At 35.8% G+C, this 27,353-nt stretch overlaps 1 protein-coding gene across 2 annotated transcripts in view; it reads left to right on the forward strand.

Moving 5' to 3' along the window:
* The window catches only part of MTDH (metadherin), a 57,726-nt gene extending 30,683 nt beyond the window's left edge, over positions 1 to 27,043 (forward strand). Inside the window, exons 6-13 of one of the 2 annotated variants that reach the window (XM_045861032.1) lie at positions 960 to 1,196; positions 4,083 to 4,172; positions 6,824 to 6,922; positions 12,327 to 12,451; positions 18,371 to 18,475; positions 21,081 to 21,221; positions 23,141 to 23,297; positions 23,925 to 27,043. In XM_045861032.1, the coding sequence (XP_045716988.1) occupies positions 960 to 1,196; positions 4,083 to 4,172; positions 6,824 to 6,922; positions 12,327 to 12,451; positions 18,371 to 18,475; positions 21,081 to 21,221; positions 23,141 to 23,297; positions 23,925 to 23,995 (1,025 nt within the window). In that variant the 3' untranslated portion in view covers positions 23,996 to 27,043. The remainder of the gene's footprint in view (positions 1 to 959; positions 1,197 to 4,082; positions 4,173 to 6,823; positions 6,923 to 12,326; positions 12,452 to 18,370; positions 18,476 to 21,080; positions 21,222 to 23,140; positions 23,298 to 23,924) is intronic. The other variant, XM_045861033.1, reaches the window with a different exon arrangement.
* Positions 27,044 to 27,353: the final 310 nt, after the last annotated feature.

Genomic DNA, 27,353 nt, shown 5'->3' on the forward strand with positions numbered 1-27,353 from the left:
CTCCAATGCCTACTTTTAAGAAAAATTTTTGCATAACAAAAAAAAACTAGGAACAGGCTGGATATAATATGAAGTTACTTTTCATTTCTAATAAGGAACGTTGCAGTAAACATCTTGCGTGCATGAAGGAAAAAGAAAATTTTCAGTTGATTTTAATGTGGATCCAGGTTTTAGAATAACTGTCTTATGTATATATATGTAAACATGTTGCAGGGGTGTCAAACTCATTTTCACTGGAGGCCACATCAGCCTTGCATTTGCCTTCAAAGAGCCTAATGTAATTTCAACTCCTTAATAGTTAAGGAGTAGTTACATTTATACAGTCTTAAAATTATTTCAGCCCTTTGAAGGCAACGACAGGGCTGATGTGGCCCCCGGTGAAAATGAGTTTGACACCCCTGATGTAAGGAGAAGTCTTTATATTTCTAGGGGGTAAGTATTCTGAATATCCCAGAGTGTGTTGTTTTCCTGTTTGCTCTGTTGCACTTCCTTTGAACAAGCCATTTTGTGGTTTGAAAACATTAGGGAATATAAATTAAGATAAAACCTCCATTTAGTTTTTAATTTATAAGTCATCCATGGTGCCCTGGCTGGTGTGGCTCAGTGGATTGAGCGCCAGCCTGCGAACCAAAGGGTCACTGGTTCGATTCCCAGTCAGGGCTCATGCCTGGGGTGGGCAAGAGACAACCACACATTGATGTTTCTCTCCTTCTCTCCCTCCTTTCCCCCTTGTCTAAAAATAAATGAATAAAATCTTTAAAAAAAAGTCATCCCTGGTGATCATGTCACTTTTAAAATTCTTCATTTTTATCTTTCAAGCTCAAGTTATTTAGAGGACAGTATGGGGAAATAATGATTGATAATTAAGTATAAAATGAGCAATCCTAGAAATTTGAAAATATCCCAGTTTTGACAAGGAATCCTGTACCAGTTTTTAATCTTTTTTTCTTTTCTTTAAGTTTCTTCAGGATTGAATGAAAACCTCACTGTAAATGGAGGAGGCTGGAATGAAAAGTCTATAAAACCCTCCTCACAGATCAGTGCAGGTGAGGACCAGTGGAACTCTATCTCACCCGCTTCTGCAGGCAAGAGGAAAACTGAGCCGTCTGCTTGGGGTCAAGACACTGCAGATGCTAATGCGAATGGAAAAGACTGGGGAAGGAGTTGGAGTGACCGTTCGATATTTTCTGGCATTGGTAAGAAATGTTAGAAATTTTTTAATTCATTTAAAATTGATTATCTGGTACATTGTGAATGTTTCAGGAATGAAAAAAAAGATCCACCAGTAAAAAATTAGTAATGTCATACAGAAATAGTAATAATTAACTCATTTCAGGTCCCTCATATGGAGCAAAATAAACAATAGCATTTATTATTTGCTCTTATCTTGGTGCTTTCACATACTTTATCCCATTTGATTACCTATGTAACTAGCAGGTATATTTTTAGTGATGTAATAACTGTAATATGTGAGCAGTCTTTGTGATTAATTTCAATAGGTTATGCAGTTTAAATAAAAATAGTAAATGGGAGTACAGTTTATAGTATCCATTTATATACTGTTTTACTGTTTGTAAAATGCCTATTTGTAATTAATTTCTCCCCTGGGTCTTAAAGATAAAGATGAGTTTGAGGAGTTTTTTTCTGTTGAGAGCTATCAAGTCAAAAGCACCTTAATTTCAGGTGTGTGTATGTATTTTATACAAAAGAAATCCATGTTTAATGTGGGAAAAGGCAGAAAAAGAAGGAAAAATGCACTGTTACTGTACCATCCGGTGCTAATGACTAGTTTTTGTTGTTTTTCTATTTTGGGGGGTTGTTGTTGTTTTTTTAATTTCTTTATGGTCTTTTTCCTCCCCTGTGCACAGTTGTTTTTTTTTTTAATAATCCAAATCAGATATGTATGTTTATGTTCCCACTTCCCACTAATATTGTAACATAAACATTCTCCTTACTTCTTATTTATTATTTTAGAGAGAAAGAGAGAAACATTGATTTCTTGCTCCACTGATTTATGCATTCATTGGTCGATTGTTGTACGTGCCCTGACTGGGACCAGACCTACAACCTTGGCGTATGGGGACATTGCTCTAACCAACTGAGCTACCCGGTCAGGGCCTCATTTTCCTTACTTTTTTGTAAGTGTTATTATTTAATGTCCCTGTAATAAAAGCATAGCATTTCCATGTTACTATTTCCATGTTATCAGAGAAATAATTTGTCTTCTTTTTTTTTAGCCATTATAAATAACATTGCATTGAGTATATTGGGGGGGCATGTTTCTTCAGGATAGATTCCTATGAGTGATATTGGGTTAAAGGGAATATGAATGTTTACAGTGCTACATGACTTAGAAAATAGAGTTGTCAATGTATTTTCTAAGAGTTTTAATTTATATATCAGCATCATTATGAGTGCCTTTGTCACATGCTGACCAGGGTTGAGTACTCCCATTTTTAAAAATCTTTTATTGATTGATTGATTAATTGATTGATTGAATGGAGAGAAAGAGGAGAGAAACATCAGTGTGTGGTTGTCTTTCCTGCACCCCCTACTGGGGATCTGGCGCACAACCCAGGCATGTGCCCTGACTTGGACTTGAACCCTCAACCCTTTGGTTTGCAGGCCAGCACTCAATCCACTGAGCCACACCAGCCAAGGCAAAAAATCTTTCTTAATTGATAAGCAAAAAACTGCATAAATGGTTTTGGTTAAGTTTTTAAAATTACTAATGAGATTGAATATCTTTCACAACTTTCTTGATCATGTCTATATATTTTATGAATTATCTATTTGTGTTCTTTGCCCATTTATTTAATGGCTTCTTAGTGTTTTTTTTTATTAAGTTGTAATTCCTGTACATCAAGATACAATTTTTTCTGTCACGCTTGCTGCAGATAATTTTTGTTCATATATTTGTTTTAGTTTAAGTAGAAAATACTGTTTCCTCCTATGTTATTTGCTTTTCCCATCACTTTAAGCTTAGAATGACTCATGCTAACTAATATCACGAAGAAGCAAACTTTAGATCATTTACTAATACTCTTCTTAAGCTTGTTCTTCCCTCCTTCCCTTGCAATGTCCAAAAATTGTGTAAAAATACCAAAATTCGGAAGAAGAGACAATCCCTAAGTTCCCAGCCTCATTTCAACAGTGAAGAAAGCATAAACTTCTGTGCTGAAAAGTATCCTTTCACATTTAATAAAATAAATACTCCACTTTTATCCAGTAAAAGCAGGTTAAGAACTGCGACCTTTTGAGATATTTGCAACTTAACTTATAAAAGCTATGTAGCATTTTCATAATTAGGACATAAAGTAGATGGTACTTGCTTAATGTAGCTACAGATAAAATTAAGCAACAGATTAGAGTTCCTGCCTAGATGGACTAGGGCCTTTGTTGAAATTCAAAAGGAACTATAAAATTGGATTTCCTGTGAGTCACTGAGAAGAGTCAGGTGTGACTGGCATCGTAGATATATACTTTGCTTAAAATATTCATATATGAGTAAGAAATCTCTCGGAAATATTGCAGAGATAGCATGGTGTAGTGGAGTGAACATGGACCAATTCAAATGGATCAGTTTGGTATGAATCCCTATTCTTCCGCATACTAGCTTTTATGGAAATTAGGCTAGTTATTTAACCTCCTGTATAAACCTCATATTTAAGTACTTATGAGGATTGGCTAAAAGAATGTCAAGTACCAAGTTCAGTGTCTGGCCCAAAGTTGTAGCTTAATTATGGCAGATAATAAGGTAGCTTGTGATGGTAGAAAGAGCATAATAGGCTTTGGAAAACAGCCTAAGTTCCAGTCTTGTCTCAGCTGTTTTCTAGCTGTCAGCAAGTTACTTAACTACTCTGAAACTTTGTCTAGCAGGGTTGCCCTAAGGATTAAAAGTGGTTGGTGTAAAGAGCCCAGTACATAGTAGACATTCAATAAATAGTAACTATTGCTATATTAAGTGGTTCTAATTTCTAAGGTTATATATATAATACTGTTATCATAGTTTTAAATCTGTACATATCTTTCAAGTTTCATTGCAAATTAAAGGTTCCAAGTGACGTTCTTTATTTTAACAGCTGCTTGGTCTAGTGTGGATAGGGGAATGAATACCTCTGAACAGAATTCTGCTTCTTTTGCATCTCTCACACTTAACTCTGCTGTTCCTGGTATGTGAAAACAGTCTTTCATTTAGTTAACAAAAAATTTCTGTTTAAATTAATTTTAGCTCTTGCTATTTGAAAAAATAATCAGTGTGAAGTACTGCTATCACATAAATAATAGATATATAATATAAAATGTCAGAGGCCTTAATAAAAGGGGAAGGAAGACCTAAATTCTTAATCCACAAGTGACTTAGTTCCTTTCTGTATTAGAGATAAGATTCCGTGACCTAACATAATGAAGTGCTTTGGCACGCAGACAAGTGCAAATGGAAGGCCTGCTTTTCAGGGTCAAGATTCTCTACTGTTTTTACTAGTGTGCTCCTACCATACTCCCAACTTACAATTTGGCATTTTGTTTTTATTTGCCCTTATTCATTGTAAGTTTATTGAGAAGCCTTTCAGGTTATATAGATCCTCACATAATAACTCTACTTTGAGTATATGTTGATTAGAAAGTACATTATTACTTTATTACTAATAAACTTCTATAAATTTGGCATAACCTAAATGGATATGCCTTTAATAATTATACAGAAGCTATATGTACTTAACAGATACTACTTAAACACAGGAGATGTTTAGTTTGTAACGCTTAGTTGATGATGGAATGTGTGGCCCCATTGTACTAATCATGTAGTTCCACAGTGCGTGAAGTCACTACTCTAGAACAGGGGTCAGCAAACTTTTTCTGTAAAGGGCCCGATAATAGGTATTTGAAGCTTTGTGAGCCATACTACCTCTGTTCCAACTACTTTTTTCTGCCATTGTAACATGAAAGCAGCCAGAAATGATACCTAAACAGAGGAGTGTATCTGGCTCTGAAATATTATTATTATGATTTTTGCAACCATTTAAAAATGTGATACTATTTTTAGCTCATATGGTATACAAAGAAGGAAGGGCTGAATTTGGTCTATGAGTCATAATTTGCCAGTCCTTGGTCTCATAGGCCACATTTCACTTCCAAAGGTTGAAGTTAATTGCTTTCTTCATGTGGTGATTTTGTAAAACATGAATGCTGCTAAAGAAATAGCAACAGTGTTGCCATAGTGCCTCTAAGCAGTTAATGTGCTAATTACATATGAATTTTATAGTGTTACTCTGTTAAAATGTACCTAAAAATATGTATATAACTATTTAGTGGAATGCTAGCAAAATCAGCTGTAACAGTGTGACAGTTTGTTAGGTAAGAACTCTGCTCAGAGGAAGTGGTTGTGCCTTTTATACTAACAGGTAGTTTTTTAACCATTTTTATATCAATGTATCTGAATCCAAAGTGAATATCAAAGTCTCCTAAAGATTCTCGTACATATGAAAATTCTTATTCAGAAGGACTGGGGTATATACAGGGTCTGGCAGGAGTAATACCTGCTTGAGTGTGATTGGTAGAGTATTAATATGGGTGTAATAATTTATAGTTTTAATTTGAACAAATCACCTAAAATGCCATATGGTGTGTTTGAGTCTCATATTGTTATGTTACAGAATTACATACTTATGATTTTGTAATAAAAAAGGGGTGTTATTTGTGCCGGACCCTATATATCCTTGATGGAGAACATTTGCATTCTGAAATGAATTTATGGCTATAGAACAAGGATTTTTGACCTGGCACCCATGAATTTATATGTCCCCAAAACTATATGCAAATTTGTGTGTAAGTTCTGGACAGTTGCCTGCCACAGCTTTTATCATATTCCTAAAGGACTGTGTGCTCCCTCTCACCTACTCTATTACCCCAGCCAAAAAAAGAAAGTAAAAACAGAAACAAGTTAGAAGATAATACAGTTGACCCTTGAAAAATGCAGGAGTAAGGGACACTGATCCTGACACAGTTGAAAATTGCATGTAACTTTTGACTCCCCCAAAACTTGCCTACTAATTAGCCTACTTTTGACTGGAAGCCTTACTGGTAATGTAAACAGTCTTTTAATACATTGTATGTTCTATGCATTATATACTGTATTCTTCGGTAAAATAAGTTAAGAATATCATAAGGTCAAGAAAATATTTACAAAATATTTATTGGAAAAAAATTCATGAATAATTGGACCCACGCCATTCAGACCCCTGTTTTTCTTGGGAGTAACTGTATTCTCCTATTATGGTAAATGCACCTGAGTTTAACTTGGTCTCTAAACTACCAGCATAACTCGCTTACCTCTGGCTTCTCACTGCCTCAATTCTCTGGAATAATCATCTATATCTTCTTTTAACTTTTTCTTAGGCAGAAATTTCTAGCAAATTCATTTTCTAGTTCTATCCCTCCAAGGGTGTAGGCTACCCTGAAACATCCAGGATTTCTTTTGTGCTTTGTTATTTTCAATTAAGAAGAAAAACAAAACAACTTTTAACCTTTTGAAAGCTGTAGACAACTAGTTTGAAGAATATATTTTAAAAGACAATCTAATGTATTGGTACTACGGAAAAATATATTTCTGATCAGTGAATTAGATCAAGTGATTATCATGCTTAATCTAAAACTACCCTTAATTCTACTTTTCCTTTATCTTAACTCTTACAATGTCTGAATTTTTCCTTTTAGGAGAAAGCCAAAAAAAATTAAGTTTCCATGTGCAAAGTATAGAACTATTGTTATGAAACATCATTAGAAAATTCCATTTTTAATTTTATTGCATTCGTTTTCATTTAAGGGTCTACTGCTGAGCCAGTTTCTCAGTCTGCCACTTCTGATTATCAGTGGGATGTTAGCCGTAATCAGCCCTATATCGATGATGAATGGTCTGGGTTAAGTATGTCCTTTTAAATTATCAGTTTTTGCTTTTTTGTTTGCTTTTGGTTCTTTTTCAGAATTTTTTTTCTAGCATCCTGAGTTCATGCTTTATATTTTAATTTCAATCCTACTTTCTCACCTTTTAGGTCATAGTAATATAATTTAATACCAAGTGTACTACTTATAAACTGATTATTGAATACCTATAGAATTAAAACTAAATTTATTTTTCATGATTGAGGTATTTAAACATGAAATTTTCTTATGGTTTTTCTAGTTTTTAACATTTTGTTTTAAATGAACGTTGTGTTTCTCTTCTTAGTTTTAGTATAAGGAGTAAAGAGAATATAAAGGAGTGGCTTTGAATTTGTGGGGTGTGCAGGTTTTTCTATTGGTAGAAAACCATTTGTTCAGCCTAATTTCCAGTGGAAGCATACAAAGATTAAAGGCAAGAGTTTTGTTGTTGTTGTTGTTTTTAAAGAAGAGAAAAATACTGTGGTTTTTTATGTTCATAAAGTTCATACTATCTTTTTTTTTAATGGATTTTTTCCTGTCCAACTCTAAACCTCAGAATTATCATGGCACATTATTTTGTTATTTATTTAGCATTTACCTTTTGGAATTTTCCACCATTTTGGTTTTTATAAAAAATGTTTTACATAATATGTTTTGTTTCTTCAAGTAGAGTTGAAACTCTCAGCAGATAGGAATGCTCACACTTTCACGTCCTCAGTGCCCCTGCGGCACTTCCCACACAGCTGCGCAGCAGTGACCGCGATAAGAGTAAACACGTGGTTCTGTGCCAGGTGCTGGTCTGTGCCTTACAAATACATGTTGTTAATTTAATGCTCACCAATTCTGTGAGTTAGGTGTTTTCCATATTTACCATATTAATAAACTGAGGCAGAGAAAAGTTATCTAACTTTCCCCAGGCCACACAGCTAGTTAAGTGGGGGAGCTGATGTCAGACTTCGGTAGTCTTGCTCCCGAGTCCATGCTCTTAACCACTACACGGCATAGCCTGGGTGCTGATGGTAATCGTGAGGGTAACCTCGAAGCACAGCACATGGGTTCGTCTGTACACTGGTGAGTCTCTGTAGGGATCAGTCCAAGTGCAGTTCTTACAGGCTAAGGGAGATGAAGTTGGAAAGGTAGATTAGGTAGGACCATATTGTGAAAAGCCTTGATTTACTGGCTAAAGCGAGTACTTTAAAATATAGTACCTCATGTGGCTTGGACTTTTGTCGCTTATCTTAGAATCTAGATTAACTGAGCTGAAAAATGGAACAAATAATTTGTCTTACCTATTGTACTTCCCTAGATTATTGAAAGGTTTTAATGAGTTATTGAATGAAAATTATAAAATATCATACAAATCCAAGGTATTACAAAGACGTGGAAGCACTCTTTTTGGAAAAGCCAGTCTATCTGTACTTTGGGAAGAATGATTAGGGACATGCCAAAGAGAACTGAAAAGTTATTGTAAGAAAATAGCAGTGAGGTATCTCAGGCAACTGTGGGCGGAGGCCAGGGAAAACAGGGCAAACAGGTCTCTAGGCTTCTTAACTTGGGGAGAACAACTCCATTTTCATCTAAGAATTCTTGTAATATGAAAAACGTGACTGGCTGCTAAAATGAAAGGCTGAAAAAACCTGTATCCTCATGATTCTCTACTTAAAGTAATAAGTATCTGGAACACCACATTTCTCAAGTTTGTTATGCTATAATTGGCAGTCTTTTGAGTCCAAAATTTCTCCTTAACCTCATTTCCTCTGTGAATTTCATTTTTTGTGTTACGTCTTTAATGTGGTTAATTTGGGTACTCAGGGAATATTTATTCCTCCTAAATTTGTAGAGGGCATGATTTAGTATTTGACATTAGTAATCCCAAAACACACACACTCTAGGGTTTTCATTTAACAGTGTAATATGATTAATATATTGACCCCCTGGTTTGAGGCATAGTATCTTACAGATACTGAGACATCAATGTCTTACAGAAAAACATTGCTTCTACCCAGGCACTTGAACAAAAGGTTAACGTGCTAAAGTGGAGCATATTATTTTTTTAAGGACAGATATTAATCTATCAATTATTTTGACCATAAAAGAACATCATCATCATCATCATCATCACCCCTATTAAAAGTTAGATTTTGAATAGAACTTTGTTTTTGTTGGCACTGCGTAGTGAAGGAGTTAAGAGCATGAGGTGTGAGGACTACCTGGGCTTAAATCTTACTTCTTTGCCTTTGCTTTTAGGCAGGTACATGATGGTTCTGTGCCTCAGTTTCATCATCTGGAAAATTCGTAGTTCTTTTCTTCACAGCTCTCAAGCCCTCACAGAGTTGTTGAGAGGATTAAATGATATAAAGCACTTAGAACACTGCCCAATGTTGTAACATTTTAGTAAACGTTTAGTTCGTGCTACACTGGAGAAAGTCTTTCTAACATAATTGTTTTGTTTTATTAAAGTTAATACTGAATTAAGTTCTGACAAGAAACAGGTGATAACCATTTTCTTACTGAGATAAAATAGAGATTAGCTATGAGGTGCATAAATCTAAAACATTATTCCTTGAGCAAATTAAATGGAGAGACAAATTGATTACCATTTTGAAGACAGCTAATATGGTTCTTTGAAAAGACATTGGCAAACTAATGGAGGAATTTTGAGAAATAAGAAGTTATTTGTAAATGGAGAGACCTATGCTATGAATGAAACTACACTATACAGTTTTAAGGAAACTATGTCTAAGAAGTTTATTAGCACATTAGGCCCATGAATGTTAAAAATTGTATGTTGAGAAGTCTCCTGGTGACAGTTTTTAGGTTTAGGTGATTGATCTGTTGTTTTAAAATAGTTTCATTTGATCACCGTTAATATAAAAAACCCAAGATCAATAAACATAGAAAAATTACCAATAAAGTTTTATACAACCAATTGAGATTATACTTCTCAATTAATGTTCTTACAGAAGTGAAACCATAGTACAGTTAATCTCCAAACTTTATGGCCATCTAAACCTTTAAAAAAATAATTTTACTAAGTACTTCGCTAGCCTTTTATTCCCTTCCCCATATTTATTAAGAGAATAGTTTATATGTTAGTATATTGCTCATCCACTTGCCAAAACTTGTTTGCTTAATAAAAGAAAATAAAATTGTTTTTCTGGCAAGAGGACTTAGAGATCTGGCTTATGGATAGCAATTTTCCAAATCTAGGCTTTTCGTCTGTGAGGCTTAAGCAAAACCAATGATAGCTTTGGCATTCAGATCTAACAGTGTTGTTAATGAATGCTTGGTATAATATGAGCAATTGATTTTAGACATTTACTAGATTCCTTTATACTTCTGAAAATGATTTCTACATTAAGGTACACCAAATGTAACTTATTGAGAAATTTAGTAAGATTATGAAAAATAAAATCTTAATTGTGTATGCCTGATAGCTTAGAAACAGGTTTTCTATTATAAAAACAATAGCTACCATTAATTTAGCACTTACTGCACTGCTGTGACCTTCTTTACATGCATTCTCATCTCATCCTCTCAGCAGTCCTGTGATGTAGATACATAGCCCATTACGGTTAAGAAATTTAACAAAAATCACATAGTTATTAAGTGGTAGAGCAATATTTAGATGTGGAACTATTTGACTCTAAGGTCCATGTTCTTCACCTCTCTGTTAATGCTTTTCAATCCTGGCTCAGGATACCTGCTTATATTAGTGAATTCACAAATACAGGAAGGGACTTTCTGTTTTGTAAACACATTTCACACTTGTAATCATTTGTTCCATGTTTCTCCATGCCATCTCTACTGATTTAGCCCTCTTCTCCCTTTCCATAGCCCCTGTGACAGAATCTGTCACTCTGTCTGTTGTACTTACCTATTTCCATTCCTGGGCAGACAGACTATGAGCTCCATGGAGGTGGGGAGAGTTATGTCACACTGATCTTTGTATCTCTGGTATCTACCTAGTTCAAGTTCTTATACATAGTAAGTGCTTAATAAAATGAAATTTCTGTAATTCCACTGTAAAGATACATCTCTTATTAATGTGTTATTTTCTTGTATCTCTTCCTCCTATAAATTTGGGATTGTACTATACGGACAGTTATGTCTGATTTTTTTTCTGTGAAAATTTTCCCAGATCTTTATATATTGTTTCGAAACAGGTTTTAAAGCCTTCTTGAGGTTCTCATAATACCTCCCTTTAAAAAAAAATAATACAGTTCACATGGAAAATAAGAATAGTAAAGAAAACAAGAGTAACGCTGGCAGATTTGTTTTCCTAGGTAATAAAATGTATTACAGAGTTATATTATGTATGGCACTATCCCAGGAATAGATCAGTGGAATAGAATAGAAATTCCAGAAGCATACTGAAACATATATAAAAGAATTTAGTATTTGATTTAAGTAGAATTTGGCATTAGTGGGAAAAGGTTAGATTTTTCAATAAAGCAGTATTAGTGTCTAGACTTGTGAACTATTTAGAAATGAAGCCTAACATTTGTCATCTTAAACCAGTGTAAATGCAGCCTGACCGTGAGTCGTCATTGCAGGCATGTGCAGCAAGTGTGTGGGATGTCCTGGAAGAGGAGGGAAGAATCACCTTTGAGAGCTGCTTATTTAATCAGTGTAAAACCAGAGAAGGTTTTTCCCCTTTAGAATATGCCAGTGATAGCCCCCCACCCAAAGAAGGTAAAATTCAGTGCCTACTAGAGTGAAAGAAGGGAATTCAGAAGTCTAGAATAAAAATTCATTCTTGAGATTAGGGTGGTAGAAGCCCTGAAAGTGACTCTGCTATTTTGGAATGAAGGTACAAGTATTGAAGGAGGAGGGGAAAGAAGAGGTTAAGTATTCTGTTGTGACAGTGAATTTGAAGAAGAACCTAATCTTGAAAAGCTCATAAGGAGGGGAGGAATATAGGGGGAAAATGACAGGTAGTGAGCATAATTTTGGTACTGCTGTTAAAGATTAGTTCATTCTGTGCCCTAGAAAAACCATCAGTTACAAAAGTGTAATAATCAGAGCAAAGAAATGACCAGGTTTTAGATGAAGTTAGACCTAAACAGTGAAAAGAGAGCAAATTCAGGAGAATGATAACAAAGGAAGTAGAGGGTATGGAATTAAATAATTAACTCATTAGTTTTCTGGAGTTTCTTAGAAATTCTATTTAGTTAACCATATGATGTGCCCAGGCGTTGGGCAAAGGTTTTATTTTGGGTTTTGGAGGGTTTTGGGGGGTTTTTCTTACTATCATGTTACTGGGTTTTTTCTTAGCTTATAAAATGTGCTTGGGAGAAAGAACCGTAGTTAAGATTACAGCTTAGTTCATCATAAGGAATTTTAGTTTTTGCATTTTAGTTTTTGGCAGAAATGATAGATACCTAATTCACACTGTTAAATTTTAGATGGTCTGTCTTCTGCTGATCCCAGCTCTGATTGGAATGCACCAGCAGAAGAGTGGGGGAATTGGGTAGATGAAGAAAGAGCTTCACTTCTAAAGTCCCAGGAGCCAATTCCTGATGATCAAAAAGTGAGTAAAGGGATTGGCGGGTATGTTTATTTCTTTACACCCAACTATATTAAAACTATTAGTGGGTATAAATCTGTATTCTAGGTATATCCAGTGCTAGAATTGCTTGAGAGGCATTCTGATCATATTTACTCCATCATCATTTGCCTGCATGCCTTCTCTAGATTACCTTTCCCCCTACAAATTGTTGAGGACTCTGTGTGGAAATTACTACTAGACATGGATAAGAAAGCAAACAACAGTTCCTGTCCTCTTATCAGAATTATTATAATAGCCTACCCGCTCTTAATTGTGTTTTAGGAAAGAGTAAATTGGTTTCCAGTAAAGATTAAGGAAGGCTTTGTAGCAACAGACAAGACTGAGAACATCATGAAAATGGCACCCAGGCAGGGAGATAGGTAACATGTTTGGGGGTAAATAGTACACATGTATGGAATCAACTGGTGATAGGATCTATTATTTACATGTCTGTCTTCCCTGTCTAGACTGCGTTCCTTAAAGAAAGCGGCCATGAAGTTTTTATTTTTGTAGCTCTAGCAACATGCATTCAGTAAATGAATTAAAAAATGAAAGGAAATATATATACCTTGCAACATTTTTATGCAATTCTGTAAGTAATCAGAACCTTTTGACAGCTTTTAAAGTAGAAGTAATTACCACTAGGGTAAGGAAAAATTAGGCTGGATGTTGTGGAGAGACAAGACCAGTTTGAGAGGCTATTTGTGCTTTTTACGGTAAGCAGTAAAGAAACCATTACATGAATTGGGGCCAAAGATAAGGAACTAAGTCAATAGCTTTGAAAAATAAATGGAAGTGGTACGTACAAGAGATATAAAGGTACTGATCAAACTTTACTACTAGTTGGTTATAGGAATAAGGATGAAAAGTCAAAGAGGCTGTGGAGATAAAAGGACCATCAATATTGAACAAACATTAACTGAGCATCTGGCATGGGTCAGGTACTGTACTAGTGGAGAAACAAAGATAAATAAGACACAATTACTGCCTTCAAGGAGCCTGCAGTCTAGTTAGGGAGGAGGGGGAGGAGGCAGGCACATCAATAGATAAAAGTAATGTATGGTATTTGTTGGGTATTATGGAAGCATTTGGGAGTTTTAGCAAAGGCGTCCTGGAGATAAAAGCAGAATGTGATGAAAAGCATGGGCAGAAATGAGACAGGAGAGGGAGGCAGGGCTGGATTCTAGAAGTCCTTGAATGCCATGTTTTAAACCTTGGATTTTATCCTATAAATGATGGAAGAATTTTAAGCTAAAGTGGTTTTTGTTGGTTGGTTTTTTTGGTTTGTCTGGCTACTGTGACAATCCACATAGAAAAAAATGAGTGGAGGCAAATGTGAATAAAGGCAGGTAGAGGCGGTTTAGTGGTCTTGGACAGTAGCGGTAAGAATGGTGTATGGAGTAGAGGACACATTTGAAAATAATGTGAAGTACAATCAGCAGGGCATGTGATTAGAACTGAATGGAAAGTCATCAACTATGCTTCCAGGATTGTAGCTTGGACAACTGGGAGGGTGGAAGTGATACTTCCAACAGAGAACATAGCAGAGCTAATTAATGGAGGGAAGATGGTTGGTTCAGTTTCGGATGTTATATATACGGTGTTTTGTAGTTACACCTGAGAGAAGTTGGTCATACCAGGTTAACGCTTCAGGAAAAGACCTGTATTTGGAAGTTATTAGTATATGGTGAATAAAACTTTGAGGGTGGGTGAATCTGGGGGAAATCAATAGAAATTGAAAAGACAAGTGGAATTAGCATAGGAGTCTGGGGCTTCCCTATTTCTAAGGAGAAATAAAAGCCCAGGAAAGAGACTGAGGAAGAAGAGTTCTGGATCACAGCAGCTTAACACATTTGCTTTCTGATAATTTAAAGCAGTTTATTGAAATAGTTGCCATACTCAGTAAGTTGAATAAATGAAGGTTAAAAATAGTATTAACAAGTATAAGATTTTTCAGTAAGTGTGGGTAGGTATGGAGGGGAGGTAGTAGATAACAGCAAACTGGTATCAGGAAGGGTTTTGTTCGAATGTCTTTTGTATTTTAATGACGGGAGAGATTTTAGGGCAGAGGTCAGCAAACTGTTTAATGAAGGGCTGTGCAGTAGTGCAAAATGACCGTAGGCAATACAGAAGTGAACTTTGTTTACGAAACCTGGCATTGGGCCAAATTTGTAGTTTGCCTGCACCTGCTTCAACATATCTGTAGACAAAAAGGGAAATGATCTCAAATAAAGTAAAAGTTAAATATAAATGAAAGAGATTTGACTAATAGAATAAGATCCCAGCAGCCGGGGTGGGGGAATACTTAAGATACAAGTGGATTGTGGACTTACCTTTAATTGGAAGTAATACCTCTCATCTTCACAGACCAAAGAAAGGGAGAGGTCCTAATAGGGTTACTACTAAGGGTGTAAATAAATGTAGAGGAGGACAGTTACTAGGTAAAATGGAAAGTCTGAGGGGAAAAACAATGAGTTTTTGGTTGGCCCCACAAAAGCTTCCTAGAGTCAGCCAGAGCTGAAGGCAAGAGGGGTGAATGGGCAGAGCACAGAGGGTAGTGAAATTACTCTGTGTGTTGTTGTAGTGATGGGTGCATTTGTCCAAACCCATAGGACGCCCACCACTGAGCTCGGACCCTGTGGTAAACCGCAGACTTCGAGTGCAAGTGATAAGGATGTATCAGTGTAGGTTCATCAGTGACAGACGCACCACTCTGAAGGGCATGTTGATGACGGTGGGGTGGGGGCAGGTCTGTGCATGTGTGAGGGCAGGGGTGAATGGAAATCTCTACCTTCTGCTCAGTTTTGCTATGAACTTAAAACTGCTCTTTAAAAAACGTCTATTTTTTTAAAAAAGCTTTTAGTGCAGTACCTTGGCACACAGAAATCATTCTGATATTTATTGAATGTTTAGTGAATGTACAACTAAAAAACTATTTCTCTAACTGGAACTTTCTAGTGCCTGATCATCAGAATTTTAACAGAGGAACTACTGAATACAGTAGACTATCACGTATCATAGCAGTTCTTTTTTCTGAGTATATTCAGAGATGTCTTCCACATTTCTAAGCAAAAACGCAACACCATCTAAATGGCCATTTAGTTGGGGAATGGATAAATAAATTGTGATCTCTTTGGCCCTGACTGGTGTGGCTTAGTTGTTTGGGCATCACAACGTAAAACAAAAGGTTACCAGTTTGATTCCCAATCAGGGCACATGCCTAGGTTGCAGGTGCAGTCCTGGTCAGGGCGTGTACAAGTAGGCAACCAGTAGATGTTTCTCTCACACATCAGTGTTTCTCTCTCTCCCTTCCCCTCTCTCTCTCTCTTTTTCTTTTTAAGTGGTCTGTTTGTACAGATGTATACTAGATAGATTTTTTAAATGAATTAAATAAAGCTATGTTAATATATCAATATGACTAGAATCTCAATGAATGATGAAGAGCAAATTACAGAAAGGTATAATACCATTTATGCAGATTTTGGGGGGAACATAAATTTATAGAAAACTTGAGTAGATCGACACAGAAGAAGTTCATGATAATGGCTACCCCCAGGGAGCTGCAGTGGGAATGGGATTGAGAAGGCATATAAAGGAATTTTTATGATTTTCAGAATATCTGAGTTAAAAGGTAGTATGGAATTGATTTCTGCCTTTTCCCCATGAACAAAAATAGTGTTTTGCCATGCAAAACTACATTTCTCTTATGGTTGGATTATAGTTAACTAAGTTGTACAGCATTTTGTTTTGTTTTTCTGTCTGTTAATAGTTTTTGTAAACTATTTGGTGGTTCATGAAACCTCCCAAATCATCCTAATGGCTATGGTTCTGAGCAGAGAAACCGTGATTACCCACATCATCTCTTTCCATAAGGATAGTCTAGGAATCTTGGCTATTCTTTGTTTATTCTGTGCAGAATAAATAAAAAGCACTTTTCCATAAAAAATTCAGCTGCATGTTATATGTGAAGAGATATCATGAATACTAATCATACGAATTTAATAGTCCTAATTCACTGGTTTTGTCACGCAGAATGTTATTTTCAATGACATTCTCAGATCCAATTTTTTAATTCAGCCTTTTATTTGGAGGTGATTAGGAAGTCACATTCACTTGTAAGAAACAATACAGAGAGATCCCGTGTGCCCTTTACCCAGTATCCCTCAGGGGTGACATCTTGAAAGCTATGCTACAGTATCACACCAGGATATTGGCATTGGTGCAGTCAAGGTACAGAACGTTTCTATCACTGCAGCGGTCCCTCATGTTGCCATTCGTTGTGGTCATCTTCTTTTCCTTCCCATCCCTACCTCCTTTTTTGTCCCGTAGCAACCCAGTAAGTAACCTGTTCTCTGTCTCTATAACTTTGTCATTTCAAGAATGTTCTATGGATAGAATTATATAGTATGTGACCTTTTGGTACTGTTTTTTCACTGAGCATAATTAGAGTCATCCAGATGGTTATATGTGTCATTGGTTGGTTCTTTTTCACTTTTGAGTAGTAGTCCATGGTCTGGATATACCTCAGTTTACAGGCATACCTCGTTTTATTGCACTTTGCTTTATTGTGCTCCACAGATGTTCATTTCTTTATAAATTGAAGGCAAGACCCTTCACCAGCAAAAAGATTGCAACTCACTTTTTTGCAGTACTTGCTTAATATTGGTAGGCTGGAACTGAATCTGCAGTATCTCTGAGGTATGCCTGTATTTACCCATTCTGTTGAAGGATATTTGAGTTGTCCTTCAAGAGGAGAATGACAGTTTAGGGCTGTTATGAATAGAGCTGTTGTACACATTTATTTACAAATTTTTATGCGATCATACGTTTTCATTTCTTTGGGGTAGATATCTAGGAGTACAGTCCCTGCATTGTGTGGTAGTTGTATACTTAATATTTTAAGAAACTGACTGTTTTCCAGAGTACTGGTATCACTTTATATGCCCACTGGGAATGCATGAGTGATCTAATTTCCGGGCATCCTTGCCAGCACTTGCTGTTGTCACTGTTGTTTATTGTAGCTATTATGTTAGGTATATAGTGATAACTCATGACTTTAGTCTGCATTTCCCTAATGGCTAATAACATTGAACTTCTTTCCATGTGCCTCTTTGCCATCTGTCTATCGTCTATCATGAAATGTCTGTTCATATCTTTTGCACATTTTCTAATTTTTTACTGTTAAATTTGGGGTGTTCTTTATATAATCTAGATATAAGTCCTTGATTTATATATGGTTTGCAAATATTTTCTCCCTCTCTGTAGCTTCTCATTCTCTTAACAGAGTCAAATTCAATTTTTTTAAGTTTTATTTTTATTGATTTTAGAGAGATATAGGAAGAAAGAGAGAGACATCAATTTGTTGTCCACTTATTTATGCATTCATTGGCTGATTCTTGTATGTGCCCTGACCTAGGATTGAACCTGCAACCTTGGTGCATCACAACAGTCCCCAACCTTTTTGGCACCAGGGACTGGTCTTGTGGAAGACAATCCTTCCACAGAGGGACAATGCTCTAAACAACCGAGCTACCCAGCAAGGGCCCAAATTCAATTTTAATGCAAGTAGTTCTGTATTTGAATTCTGAAATAAAACAGAATTACCTTCCCAACAAGTCTTTAAAACCCAAGATTTGCACAGCTCTTTAACTGATCTGGTAGGAAGTGGTGAAAGACGTAAGAAAAAGCAGTCAATCGCAGACAATAGGGGAATGAAGTTCCATGTACTTTATTTTTTTAAGTATGTAATTTCACATCAGTTTTATTGCTTGTTACTAATTTTTATTTGGTATTTAGGAGATAAAAGCTAAACCTGATAAATAAAACTATTTCATAATACTTTTCTGAATAATGAAAACTTAACCAATTGGTTCACTTGAACACTTTTACTTTTAACTTTAGGTTTCAGATGATGATAAAGAAAAGGGAGAGGGTGCTCTTTCAACTGGGAAATCTAAAAAGAAAAAGAAGAAAAAGAAGAAGCAAGGTGATAACTCTCCTGCACAGGTAGATATCAAAACAACAATATTCGCTCATTAAACACCTGCTGCTGGTGTGTACAAAGGAGACATGCAGATGCTGAGACTGTGTGGAGATGAGAGACAGTGTGAGACATCAAATGTATTTGAAAACTCACAGAATGTTTCAAAGATTTTTTACATCATACTATAAAAATAACTACGTTGCTCTAAAAAATATCATATCAAAGTTGTAAGCCCAAGGGTAAATAAATAAAATTCTAAATTAGTCCAGATGCATTTTGGTTTATATTGTGCTGAAATGGAAAAGGAGGTTCAGTGTTTTACACATGCAGAAATTCCCTTTGAGTAAGTGGAATGTGGAAAATTAGAATTCTAGCACAATTAGAAAAACTATGTGCATGATGAGTGAAGTCTTTCACTTTGCTGAGTTTGTTGACCGTTCCACTTAGTATCCTTTCCTGCTTCTTTGGCTTCTACCAGAAACCTTTTATTGCTCCTCCATTTTCCTTTTATTTTCTTTGGTCTTTCCTATTTAGGGAACATTGTTTAGATTATAATATAGGTGAAAACAAACATTTTCATTTCTGCCTTACTAGATTACTGGAAATATGCATAGGATTTACTTTGAAAGCACTATATCACCATTCCATTACAACTTACTAAAATTTTATTTCTTACAACCATGTTAGATAATTGTTTTCATTTCTCTAAATGTAGGAAATAGCCAAAACTTCTAGAGGATAGCCTACATATTATTTTCCTATTAGTTCTACTTTGGAAAACCGTTGATGCATGACTTTTCAAGGAAATATGTGTTTAGAGGGTTTTTTGTTGTGGGAAGCACAACCCTTTATAAATGATGCCAGTTTGTTATCATGATTTGTTTTTTCCCTGTAGTGGGAGTTGATGGGCATTGAGGCTAATGTGACTCAAATCAACAGACATATAAAAACTGGACTGATGAGAAACGTGATTGACAGCTCTCTTGTGTTAGCCAGTACCACCTGAAATCCATTTGGCCAAACCTTTTCTGTGTTGCTGTGACTTAATTATGGCCTTTCTGGCTTGTGGATTAGATGGGTGCCTTTTAAAAGAAAATTTGAGAGATAGACATATTTAATAAATTTCAACTTGCCGGAAAAAGTCAGTAAATTGTGAAAGTTCCTGTGGTATTTTGATATTCATTTTAAAAATGTTTGATCTGTTTTTTAAAATACAGGGAATAAGTGTAAAGGCTTTAGCATCATAGCCCTTCTTCACATTTCAATTTCGCCATTGTTTAAATGACGTGTCCCTGAGGTTCTGTGTGAAGTAAGTAGCACACAGTGTCCTACCCATAAATGACCACAGTTTTTAATTTGTTCATTTTTCAGCAAAGTTGTCTTTAATTTTTGGTATGTGGTTGGCGGGGATTTTTTACCGTTAGAGTTCAACTTAGCATAGAGCCAACTGATGTCTTCTCATTAACTTATACAGATTGAGAATCTTACATACATTCCAAAGCTGCTTGCTCAACTTAAATTCACAACAAAATTTTGAGTAACTGTCTAAACCCACTACATTCTGAACAAGTTTTATAGAATATCATTGTTGCAAGGAAACTGTCAAGATCATCTGAGCCATTTGTTTTTTAAAATGGCCATCTTTATGTATGAGCTTCCTAAAGAACAATACAATTCACATTGATGCTTCTATTTAATATATTCTAGTTCGTACTTAATTCACATACCTAAGCATGTAATGTGCTTTAGAATTACTTCATTGAAACTTTTTTAAAGTCTGAAGGCCTATGAATGGAAATGTTAAAAATTGGGTAAGACTTTAGAAATTATCTTGGCAATTTTATTTTTTTTTTAAGATTTTATTTATTTATTTTTAGAGAGAAGGGAAGGAGGGAGAAATAAAGGGAGAGAAACATCACTGTGTGGTTGCTTCTCACACACCCCATACTGGGGACCTAGCCAGCAACCCAGGCACGTGCCCTGACTGGGAATCCAACTGGTGACCCTTTGTTTCGCAGTCTGGTGCTCAGTCTATTGAGCCACACCAGCCTGGATGGCAAATCTTATTTTATGGTGGAGGGAAGTAAGGGTCAGGAAAACGAAATGGCTTGCCCTTGAGATTATACAAATAAACTGTGTTGTGGCCAAAATGGAAATTCCTCTGTCCAGATTTCTGCTATGTAAACTTAATTTGTCTAGAAATGCATTTGTATATAAATTTTTCATTCCTTAATGAAGTGAAATGCTATTTCTGGAGTCTTAAGTTCAAGTATCAACTAATTCACTGTGTACTTTTTTTCAAAGAAAAATATACTGATTTAGTTTATTCTGTTTGAGTTGGTTTTGTATATGAGAGTGGTTCCCATTTTAGGATGTGAGTATTGTTTTTTAATTCATAATTAATTTAAATCCCTATGGATGTATAATATGTTCCAAATGTGTCTGTGTATTATAAATCTTTGGATAATTGCTTTTATATGCTCTTTTAGGCTGCTTGAGCAGTTTCTGAACTAAAAAAAAATTATTTTTTGGAATACCTTCTGGACATTATTAGTACAAAAATGAAATGGATATTAATTAGTAAAAATGGGTAATTTATATCATCTAATAGACTACTTTTCTCTGTAGGACCCAGAAGAAATAGAAAAAGAGATTAAAGAAGAGCTTCCAGTGAATACCTCTAAAGTCCGTCCAAAACAGGAAAAAGCTTTTTCTTTGAAAACCATAAGCACTAGTGATCCAGCAGAAGCACTCGTCAAAAATAGCCAGGTGATTTTTTATATTTAACGAATAAAATTTTGATGACTTGAGAATTGCATTGATACTTTATTGAAGTATTATGTGAAACATTGAAGTACTCAAAATAATTTATTCCTCACAACAACCGCTATGAGAAAGGTAGGAGCCATGTACGTGTCTGAAGGCACCATTTTACAAAAGGCCTATGCCAATGGTTGCTATTTAGGTGAATTACATCATATCGAAATACATTAAATTCTACTGGAGTTGCATGGCCTGTTTATGTACTCATTCAAAAAATACTGATTGGGAACTATGTGCCACACACTTTTAGATTTTGGAGATTATCAGAGAACAAAGGAGACAAAAAGATCTCTCTCATTGAAGAGCTTACATACTTAATGAAACAACTTTAGATAAGAGCCTGAATTACCACTAAGAGAAAGAATTTGTAACAGTCTTGTATAAAACAAAGTCTTAACCATCCTTCCTATTTGTATTTGATGCTTTTATTTCCCTAAAGATATTTATAGATAAAAGGATGCAATCTCACTACATTCATAGGTTTAATTGGACTACAAAGGGTCATTTGACATTTTGATGTTTTATTTAAATTATTTTCAAAGGCCCTCTTGTAAAGAATATTTTAGTCCTTTTGTGATTTAACATAGATAAGTGAGAAACAGAGGAGGAAAAGAGATTAAAAATAAGTACTAAAGCTTTGGGGTATGAAATAAATACAGGGAACACAAAGAAGCTGAACTGAACAATGAAAATGCTGCTCCAGATACCTGAAGCAAGAAGGAAGAATCCCGGCAATTACCTGGGTGCACTCCCTGGGCTTCCTCTGTTTCCTTTCCCATTGTGCTTTCTTGAAGCCATAGAGCCTGGAGGAACAAAGGGCAGGAGAAGCATCACTTACCTTTATTTCTATATTCAAAATAGTGATCACAGGTAAAGCTAAAGGGTGTGATGATCTCCTACCTATCCACTAAAGCCTCAAGGTTCTCCCAATATTGAAGATTCTATTATTACCTGGTTCTGGCAGTTCATTAACAGATCTCAGTGAGGCAAATCAGTTTGCTTACCTCCTTTCTGCACCCAGATTGAAGAGAGAAGCAAGACTCAAGAGTCTAGTCCCTAAGCGTTATGATTTCACCACCAGACTGGAGAACACTGAATAATTGGACCTCAGTTTAAGTTGCTTTAATTGGCAGTACAAGTAGCCATAGTCAGCTTTTGTCTGAGGTCATCTTCTTCCTTGGGTAGGAAACTGAAGTTACTGCCTCTTCTGTTTGAGATACCCATACCCCTTGAGAAGGAGAAAAGGGGGTATCACCTACTGACAGTTCTGAAATTGGCTATTTTCTTTTTTTTTAAGTAGCTCAAATTTTTTTTAAGATTTTGTGTATTTTTAGAGAGGGGAATGGAGGGAGAAAGAGAGAGAAACATCAATGTGTGGTTGCCTCTCACGTGGCCCCCACTGGGGACGTGGCCCACAACCCAGGCATGTGCTTTGGTTTGCACCCCGCGGTCAGTCCACTGAGCTACGCTAGCCAGGGGTTGGCTTTTTTCTTTTTGTCGTTCACATGAAAACATTTTGAGAAGCTGAGAGTTGGTGGAAAGTAGAACCACTGACTTGCTAACAAATACAAAATCATGTAATTTACTTAAAAAGAAAGATATAAAAATTAGTGAAAATTACTTACTTCTATTTGAGATTCAGTAAACATCTTGTAAGTTGAAACATTTTTACTTCAACCTGTATTTGTGGATGTTGTAGGTAAAGATATACTTGGATCTGTCACTAGAGGGCAGGCATGAGTTGTGCTTCTGGAAACCATCTTAGTATTTACTTGCTGCTAAAACAGCCTCTAGGTATTACTATAACATTTAATTTTGTTTGAAATTTCTTACAAAAAATCTAAAATAATCGCATTCCAAAATAGCCTATCAAGACTCTTCCACCTGCTGTTTCAACCGAGCCATCTGTTACTTTATCAAAAAGTGATTCTGACAAGAGCTCTTCCCAAGTGCCACCAATGCTGCAAGAGTCAGAAAAATCTAAGTCAAATACTAAGCAAAATAGTGTGCCTCCTTCTCAAAGTAAGTAATCTCATTTTGGTTCTTATTGTGTGCTCTCTGTACTGTTTATAAGTGTCACTATCTTAGAAGTCGTCTGATCTTAGAGCAGCCTTGTCCTTCCTTTGCAAAGCCTCGATTCCTTGGAAACTTGCAGACTCAGTTATGAGGGCCAAGGAGCTGAACTCACTCCAGGCGAGAATACTGGCCAGGGACATACACAGAGGAGGACGTGATAACTGCCCTTGTCCTCCTGGTCCGTCCCTTTTGAGGTACACAAGTTCTTGAAACTGAAGATTGTTTTGTACCTTGCCCCCTTCTTTTCTCCCTCAGTTACCTTTAGTGTCCATTTTCACTTTTATTACTAGATTGAGCTATATAAATGATCATTTCTCTAAGTCAAAACTGGTAAAAGGTCGTCCATATGGTTAAACCAAATAATTCGTTGGCATTGAAAGGAAAAAGAGGAAGGCAGACATAAAATAACTTAAAACATGTAACTAGAACTTAAAGACTTAAAAATAAAATCTAAGGCATTCTTAGTGGATTATAAAGCATGCTTTCATTGGTACTACTTTTATTTTTGAGACATAACAGTACTTACTATCCTCCTAATGTTTTTCTCTTTTTTTCTCTTCTTTTCTCCTTTAGCCAAGTCTGAAACTAGCTGGGAATCTCCCAAACAAATAAAAAAGAAGAAAAAAGCCAGGCGGGAAACGTGAATTTTCTTTTCCTGAATTGGACATGTGTTTGCAAACACTGTCTTGAAGATTATGCTGTTTATGCAATAATTTGTGAACATGTACAGAGTTTTATATAAATTTAAACCAATTTTTAAAACAAAACTGTGAACACAACCACCATAAAAATGGAATCAAAGGAAAGTTAATTTATGAAAATTAAGAGGTCAGCAGAATATACTACAGTGCTGGAAGACACTTGGGGAAAGTCTTTTCAATTTAATGAGAACGATCTTAATTTAAGAATATCATCCTGGTTTTACAACAGTGCCCTGTTTACAACAGATTGTGCCCTGTCTCATCTGCAACTGAGGAGTAAGGATTCTCATTAGAGAGGAGGTTGCCTGCAAACTAGGAGACTTCTTGGATTTTATGCACGGAACTTATACCATTTGAATCTGTTTTATGCTTAAATCAAAGTGCTTTGATCAGATGCATAATCTGCCATATCTTTACATATTTGTTGGTAGCAGTTTGTATTAAAGGAATCACAAGTGCAAATAAAAAGTCATTTATCATTTATTTAACTAAACTGTCATGGTTTAGTTTACAGTTTTTAAAAAGTTCTTAATTAAAACATTGAAAATGCAGTTGGCACTTATGGCTTATGAAGTTATTTTTGATAGTCTTACATTACTTGAATTATTCAAAGTACAATATATTTTAAATTAAGAAAGGTAAACTATATGTATTTGTTTTATACTTTAAGGATGAAACTCACAAATAATGCTCTTGTTTATGATTTGAAAACTTTCAGGCAAAATGCAGCTCATATTTTTTCTTTCCCTAGCAATTACTTTTTTCCAATGTCATCTCTTCTTCATTACTAATACTTTTTTGACTTTAAAAGTAAAATCTTTCACAAACTAGTTCTATAGACAGAACTTTGAATATATGATGGAGAATGAAAAACTAGAGTCAGACAGCTTTAATTGACATTGTCAAGACCTCCAGTTATCAGGAATACATTTTTTTACTGCCTTAACCTGTAGTGCGTAGAATATGCATCAATTTCTTGAAGGGGATTCGTGTTTTTATAAGAATTTTCATGTAATTATTACAATCATGGTCAAATAAGGAACGTTTCCTGCTTGAAACTGTATTGATTTAAATGATGTGTGAGCTGTTTCACCACTTTCAGGCACTGTGTAACTCTATTGTAATAAACTGGCAGGTGTCTTTGTAACTATAAATAGTGCATGCTCAGCCATGTACACTGTAAATAGCCTTTACCAAACGTGTTTGACAAGGACCATAATTAACATCACTTAGTGAATTGTGATTTTTAAAAAAGCCATGATTTATTTGATGTTGGCTTAATGGTTTTTACGTGGCGCCAAGAATGAAACTGTTTAGCTGTAACCAATGGTACTGATCTATCCACCCACCGTTGTCTTCATTTCATTTGACTGTGGTTTGATAGTGTTGCATTGTCAGTCCAGGAAGGCTAAAGAAACAAAGTGGTTTTAGTTTTGCTGAAGACTGGCCTTATTAATGTGCAGCTTTCCTAACAAGCGATGATTAACTTCTGTCAGGTGTTAACATCCGTTTCAGGAACATGGCCGTATGTTTACATGTCAGAAGTTTTGTTTAATTCTATGGTATTTCTAAGTTGATTTGTTTAAATAAATTCAGCAAATGGATAGCATTGTTTTTATTTGCTTCAACATTGGGGTAAATATGCTACAGTGCCAGGAATGGATTTCTTCAAATGACTTTATTCTGTTAACCTTACATAGATGATTCCTAAGCAGATCCGAGGATTCCTAAGTTGCCAGCACTTTGTGAGGATCTGACACAGGAGAATTCGGTGGGGAGTCTAATTTTAGGACGTGCCAAAAGATCTGTGCCCAAAAAACTTTCATTGAACTCTCTCAACTCTACCTCACCATTTCTTTATCTTAGAATTTTGTTGGCTGTGTCAAGGGCGGGACTTGACATTTCTCCAGTTTAGTATCTCCCAGTCAACCATTTATGCCAGATGTTAGAGGGGCTGTCTTTTAAGGAGAGATGAAGTGTCAGGATGAGAAGTGCGCTGCTAACTTGGGGTGGACCCACTGTGGAGATACTTCTGTCCTTTCTCTCTGGCTCAAAAGCTAGGACATGGGTACTATATTTTATGATATGATGGCTCTGAGTGATGAAATTAGTAAGTTAATTCTCTTTCATGTGTGAGGTGCAAACTCTTGTACAATTACAGTATTATTGATTGATCTTTACCTGTCCCTAAGGTCTTGATGTGATCTGAAAGTAGTTTCTCAAACCTAAACACAGGAATTATTCCCCATCATCAACTCAGAAGGTACTAGAATCAAACAGTGAATCAGGGAGGAGGGAGAGAGACAGGATTATTGTCCTCTGGGAGCTTGAATTAGATGCTCCCCAAACTGTTAGCAGGGAGATGATTGATTCCTTTAGCTTTTATCAGGTCTGGAGGGGAACCTTGTTCTGATGAGCAAGTAAGGCTCGTACAGAAACTACTTTAAAATCTTCCTAAACCCTCCTGTCTCCACATACCGAAGGTTCTTCTGTATTCTGGATCCGGGAGTAGTGTTAGGATTTCCCCCAGGCAGGAATCCTACCTATCTGTACTCTGAACTAAGTGAAACAGGAGTTGAGAGAGTCCAAAAGTACTGAAATCAAAAGTCATTAATGTAATTTGCCATGTCTACTTTGTGCATGCGTTTTGTTGGGGTGCGGAGTGGGCAGTGGAAATAATTCATTCAAATCTAATGTTATTATTTCATAGGTTAATCTGGTTTGTATTTGAGTTAAAAATATTAAAGGGCAATATTTAACTACAGAGTTTAGTTTTTCTTAATTAAAAACAGTCCTCTATTAACATAGTGTGAAATATTTTTCAAAACTTAGAAATTAGGTTTAAGATGTCTAATAGATGTCTTAAGTCTTTCCTGTAAACTCGTTGCACAAACTGGAATTACTTTCCAAAAGACTTAGGGAATGCAAATATGTTATTTGTAAAATGCATTGAGATTGTAAATAAAACAAACCATTTTTGTTTTGTTTAAATTTTTCATTATAGTTCTCTTATGGGGAGGGTCTTCTCAGTCATTTGCATCTGAAGGCAGTCCAGTCATTTACTTTTTAATGTTCTCGATGTTTCTGTCTGAAACCAAAGGAGCACTTGCAGCCTTTACCAGGCAAATGTTTGGAGTGGAACACCTCCTAGAACGTCCGTCTGTGACACTGGGAAACAGCTTCGTCTCACATCTTGTTAGCAGTGGGTGTAACTGCTACCAGGTACATTGTATCAGTTGTACCAACCTTTAGATTACGGAAATGACTCAGATTCGGCCTTGTGTATTGGTTCGGCTATGTC

Source organism: Phyllostomus hastatus, unplaced genomic scaffold (genome assembly GCF_019186645.2).
Source record: "Phyllostomus hastatus isolate PE091 unplaced genomic scaffold, TTU_PhHast_1.1 phas_scaffold_21, whole genome shotgun sequence".
In the NCBI taxonomy this organism is placed as follows: Eukaryota; Metazoa; Chordata; class Mammalia; order Chiroptera; family Phyllostomidae; genus Phyllostomus; species Phyllostomus hastatus.